The sequence below is a fragment of the Elephantulus edwardii genome, unplaced genomic scaffold, assembly GCF_000299155.1.
Source record: "Elephantulus edwardii isolate Elephantulus edwardi_28Jun2011 unplaced genomic scaffold, EleEdw1.0 scaffold00080, whole genome shotgun sequence".
Classification (NCBI taxonomy): Eukaryota; Metazoa; Chordata; class Mammalia; order Macroscelidea; family Macroscelididae; genus Elephantulus; species Elephantulus edwardii.
Genome location: NW_006399830.1, coordinates 3,937,010 through 3,942,495, shown reverse-complemented (window position 1 = coordinate 3,942,495; position 5,486 = coordinate 3,937,010). Strand labels below are relative to the sequence as shown.

At 50.8% G+C, this 5,486-nt stretch overlaps 1 protein-coding gene across 1 annotated transcript in view; it reads right to left on the bottom strand.

Annotated features, from left to right (window-relative positions):
• The window catches only part of SLC29A4 (solute carrier family 29 (equilibrative nucleoside transporter), member 4), a 15,197-nt gene that overhangs the window by 6,337 nt on the left and 3,374 nt on the right, over positions 1-5,486 (bottom strand). Inside the window, exons 4-5 of the mRNA XM_006889750.1 lie at positions 4,990-5,118; positions 4,417-4,491 (exon numbers count right to left, since the gene is read on the bottom strand). Coding sequence (XP_006889812.1) covers positions 4,417-4,491; positions 4,990-5,118 — 204 coding nt within the window. The remainder of the gene's footprint in view (positions 1-4,416; positions 4,492-4,989; positions 5,119-5,486) is intronic.

Here is a 5,486-nt window from a genome sequence, read left to right as displayed (position 1 = left end):
AGGCAAGAGGGGCCGGGCAGCAGGGGCTGGGTAGCTTCCATCCACTGCCAAGCCCGCATGTCCATGCCATCCCACACAGCCCAGCCCTGCCCAGACTAGACCAGACCATCCATCTCAGCCCAGCCTGACTGCCCAGCTCAGCTCTGTCCTGACCAGCCTACCCAGCCCAGCCCAGCCCGTCAATCTCAGCCCAGCCTGACTGCCTGGCTCAACTCTGTCCTGACCAGCCCATGCAGCTCAGACTGTCCATCTCAGCCCAGTCTATTCAGCCCAGCCTGACTGCCCGGCCCAGCTCTGTCCTGACCAGCCCACCCAGCCCACCCACCCCAGCCCCGCTCACTTGGACAGTTCTATTCTCCCTGGTATTTATTCTGTTTTAAGCCAAGATCCACCTGACATCAGCAATGATGTTTCACACCCTCTTCTGAATCCATCTCACATTTTCAAAAATTCTTTGTCAATGTACTGTTCTAGTAATTTTTCACCAGTAAAAATAATCATCAGTAAAATTTTACTTGTGTGTGATGTTGACGATTGTTGTTGGATTGGGAACAAATATGGATCTCTTCCAGTTAATTGGCCAGGCAGCTATCTTCCCTATTTCTTGGCATAGAGTGCACCCAAGGTTGCATGTTTGTTGAAACACCTCAAATGGTATTCCGTCAATTCCCCCCGTCTGATTTTTTGCCAATACCTTCAGTGCAGCCTGGACTTCTTCCTTCGTTACCATTGATTCTTGATCATCTGCTACGTCCTAAATGGTTCAGTGTTGACCTATTCTTTATGGTACAGTGACTCTGTGTATTCCTTCAATCCTCTTTTGCTGTTTCCTGAATCATGCAGTATTTTGCTCATAGGATCCTTCAGCATTGCAACTAGAAGCTTGAATTTTTTTTTTCTTGAGTTCTTTCAGTTTGAGAAAGCTGAGCACGTTCCTGTCTTCTGGTTTTGGGACTTGTTATAATACTTTGCTTGGTCTCCTCAGATTATGCCTTGATGCCTTCTGCTCAGTTCTTTTCCTTCTTCATTCCTTACTTTTGCTTCAGGTTCGAGGGGAAGTTTCAGAGTCTCTTCTGACATCCACTCTGGTCTTTCTTTACTCTCTTTGCAATGACCTTCCGCTTTCTTCACGGGTGACATCTTTGATGTCATCCTACAACTTATCTGGTCCTCAGATGTTACTGCTCAATGCATCAGATCTATTCTTGAGATGGTTTAAAAATTTAGCTTGAATAAACTGAGGTGTCTTTTGGCTCTCATGAAATTGTTTTCATATTCTTCAGTTTTAATTTGAGTTTGCACATGAATAATTGATGTTCTAACAAAGTTTCATCTCACATATTTTGGCATTTTGTTAGGAGAGGCTATTTCTTGGAGAGGGATATCATGCTTGGAAAAATGGAGGGTCAGCAGGAGTGAGGAAGACCTTAACCAGGTAGATTGGCACAGTGACAGCAGAAATGGGCTCAAATGTGTCAGAGACGAGGAAGATGGCACAGGACAGGTCAGGGTTCAGATCTGCTCACAGGGTCGCTAGGAGCCATATTGACAGCACCTAACAACAACAACAACAACAACTGCTGTTCAGTTTCACAGCCGCGTCAGGCCTGGCTCTGAGTGCTGGTGTTGTTTCCCCACCGTCTCTTTGCACAACTGCAGTAATCTTGACTCCTGTGTATTCGGCCAGGGGAGGTCCGTGTGTATAGTCACTGTTCATGGGTTGCTGTGGGTTCTTTAAAAAATTTATTTTAATGAAAGTTTACAGAGACTTTGGATTTCCATTCATTCATAGTTGCACACTTTCGTTTATTGGGTGTTTTAAAAGGCATTGGCAGAGAATAACGACATCGATTGCAAAATATTCGATCACACTATCTTCAAGCTGCTTCTGCACCACCGCCGCATTTTTCCAACCGCCAGTCATTCTTCTTTGCTTCCAACTTTCACTTTTCAGTCACTAATTATTATCAATGCATCTTGATTGCATGTTTGATCAGATAGCAGAAATTGGTAAGATGCTCAATTTCTTCATCTTCATCTTTGGTTGGTATATATGTTCGATTAACGGTTGTAGTAACTGGTTTTCCTTGTATGTATGTGGATATTATCCTGTCACTGATAGCATTGTGCTTCAGGAGGTATTTTGAAATCTCCTTTTTGATAACGAATGCACCACCATTACTCTTTCAGAGGCTGTGAGTTGCATGGGAGGAGATGGTCCATTTTTCTCCCACAGAGCAACTAGTGGATTAGAACTGATCACCTTTGGGTTGGCAGTAAACTCCCTCCCCACTATGCTACCAGAGCTCCTTATCTATGAAGATAGATATTACTGTTATGTGCCATCAAGCTGGGATTGCTGACCTTCTAGCGGGTTTTACAGGCAGTGAATCACAAGAGAGGAGGTTGCCTCCTCTTTTTATTTTTAATTCTTTTATTATTATTATTATTAATTTCAATGAACATCTACAGCCTCTTGTCTCTTGAGGAGCAGCTGGTGGATTTGAACCTCAGGCTTTCCGTAGGCAGCACAACTCCTTATTACTAGGCCACCAGCGCTTCCCATGAAGATAGGTGTTGTTGTTGTTATGCGCCATCGAGTCCCCTGTGACTCACAGCGACCCTGTGTACAATAGCTCTGAACCCTGCCCTACCTCAAGCCAACTTCATTGTCTGACACCCCCCCAGTGCCACGGTCACTGTGTCAATCCATCTCATCCAGGGTCTTCCTCTTCTGCGCTGACCCCATACCCTTCCAAACATGTCCTTCTTCAGGAGCGGGTCCCTCCCAGTGACATGCCTAAAGTCTGTGAGATGGAGTTAAAAATCCTTGCCTCCAAGGAGAAACCTGGTTTCACCCCCTCCAGGTCGAATCTGTTGGTTTTCTTGGCAGGCCATGGTATGTTCAAGACTCTTCTCCAGCACCACATTCAAGTCTTAGATTCTTCTATCATCCTTAGTCATTGTCCAGCTCTCTGAAGCATAGCAAGTAATTGTGAAGATCCTGGCCTGGATCAGGCACACCTTAGTCTCTAGACTGACATCATTGCTCTTCAGCACTCTGGCAAGGCCCCTGACAGCAGACTTTCCCACTGCACCTTGTCTTTTGATTTCCTGACTGCTGGTACCAAGAGTGTTGATTGTGGATGGAATAAGATGAAATTGTTAACAATCTCAATCTTTTCTAGCTCTGTCAAGGTGCTTCCTGGAACCACCCTAGACCATCCATCTGCAACTGTCAAGGTGCTGCCGAGCGGACCAGCCATCATTTCCTCCTTGAACATACCTGAAGCGTCGTTGCCTTTCAGGACAAAGGGAAGGATGCAGGTTCACTGACACCTGGGCCATTCAAAGTCACCTCCAGGGGACAGCGTCACCCTGTGAGAGACACCCCCTCCCAGTGCCACCTCTGTGCAGCTCAACCTTCGTCCTGGAACAATTCTAGGCAAGGTCCCTCTCCTACCTTGGCCTGGACATCACTCTAGAGCGTGTGCACCTGGCAAGACGCTCTTGGCAGACTGTCTGACCTTTGCTCCAGGAGGTCAAATGTGAGGGGTCAGGAGGAGGCCAGTTCTCCCTCCATCAAGTGTGAGAAAGGCATTTCGTGGGCTCTAACTCAGGGGCCCCAGGAAACCCACACAGCCCTCTGTGGATGTCTGAAGTCCCAGCACTAAGGATGTGTTCCCTCACGCCAGATGCCACCCTGTCCGCGTCACGCATCCCCACAAAGTCCTAAGCTCTGGTAAGAAGCTGTCTTAGAAGACAGGTAGAAGACAGACAGTGGGTGATCAGTAGGTAGATAGAGGACTGGTAATTGCTGGTGGATGATACACAGAGATAAGATAGACTATTGGTAAGTGGATGATGGATGGATGAAGGGAGGGGAGTGAGAGCCGCCAAGTGTCAGCTGTCAGTGAACGTGGTAAAGGATGCACAGGCCACCTGGACGCACGCCCTGGGTACACGCCCCTCACACAGGCCACCTGAATGCATGCCCTGGGTACATGCTCCTCACACAGGCCACTTGGATGCACGCCCTGGGTACACGTCCCTCATCACACAGGCCCCTGGACACACGCCCTGGGTACACGCTCCTCACACAAGCCAGCTGGATGCACGCCCTGGGTACACGTCCCTCACACAGGCCCCAGGACGCACGCCCTGGGGGACGCACAGGCCACCTGGACGCACGCCCTGGGTACACGTCCCTCATGTCAGAGAAGACAGGCACGTCACAACAGCAAACAGCACACACATGCAGACGCACACAAATACGCACACATGCTATGGAGTCCTGCCCAGGGGAGGGAAGAGGGGGCCCCTGTCCTCAGCCCAGCTTCCCCAGAGCTTGTGGACCAGCTCCCCAACCAGGGGCGCCCCTCCCGGCGCCCTCTCCCTGCGTCTGCAGATACTCACTCTCCCCGGTCATCACGCCCTGCGTGTACCTCTTAGGCAGCATCCCCGTGTACCCATAGAAGCTGGATTGCTGCACTTAAGAGAGAGAGAGAGGCATAACCATGAGACACCATTTATACCTGTCGGGAGAGCCGATGGTGTGGGCAAAGGAGCAACAAAGCGTGAGCACCGGGTGAAGCGGGATGAAGGGCTAGTTACTGTATTGTTTTACAACTTTGACACAAATTCACACGTGTGAATTTTTTTTTCCAACTGAAAAGTAAAGCCAGACAAAAATCAGTGTGGAAGCCAGTGATGTGGGCCCGACCATGAAGCCCAGCACAGTGTCCCCGAGGGCGCGCGCCCCGTGGGGCTTGGGCATCCTGCAGCCCTGGGGCCACCTGTGCTCAGCACGCACGTGTGTGGTGTTCACATGTGTGTACGTGTGTGCATGAGCGTGCATGCCTGTGCTCACTGGCAGGCCCGCTGAGACCCACCTGGCACCCTGCCCAGCTCAGCTGCTGTCTGCCGCTACGGGCCCAGCAATGCGGATGGGACTCCTGCGCCCTGAGCCCGCCCCCAGCCCCTCCTTACCTGTGCAGCCGAAGGCCACCGTGCCCACGGCAGCCAGGTTGATGGCGTAAGCCTGGTCATGAGAGAAGAGCTGCAGCCACACGTCGAAGATGCTGATGAAGAGGAGGGGGCCCAAGGCTAAGAGGTAGCCTGTGGGGAGAGGCCAGTGAGGGGCAGCAGTGGGCTGCTGGGGCTCCCTGTCCCTGACCCTCTCACGGAGGCAGCTTTCTCCCTAACGGGCTGGGCATTGTGAGCTGGAAGCCTCAGAGGGCACAAGCCATGTCGCAGGTAGGGCCAGGTGTTAGGTGACAGGTGGGCCAGGTGATGTGGTAGGTGGGCCAGGTGTTAGGTGACAGATGGGGCCAAATGTTAGGTGACAATTGGGCCAGGTGTTAGGTGACAGGTAGGCCAGGTGTTAGGTGACAGGTGGGGCCAGGTGATGTGGTAGGTGGGCCAGGTGTTACGTGACAGGTAGGGCAGTGTGGTGTGGCAGGTGGGCCAGGTGTTACGTGACAGGT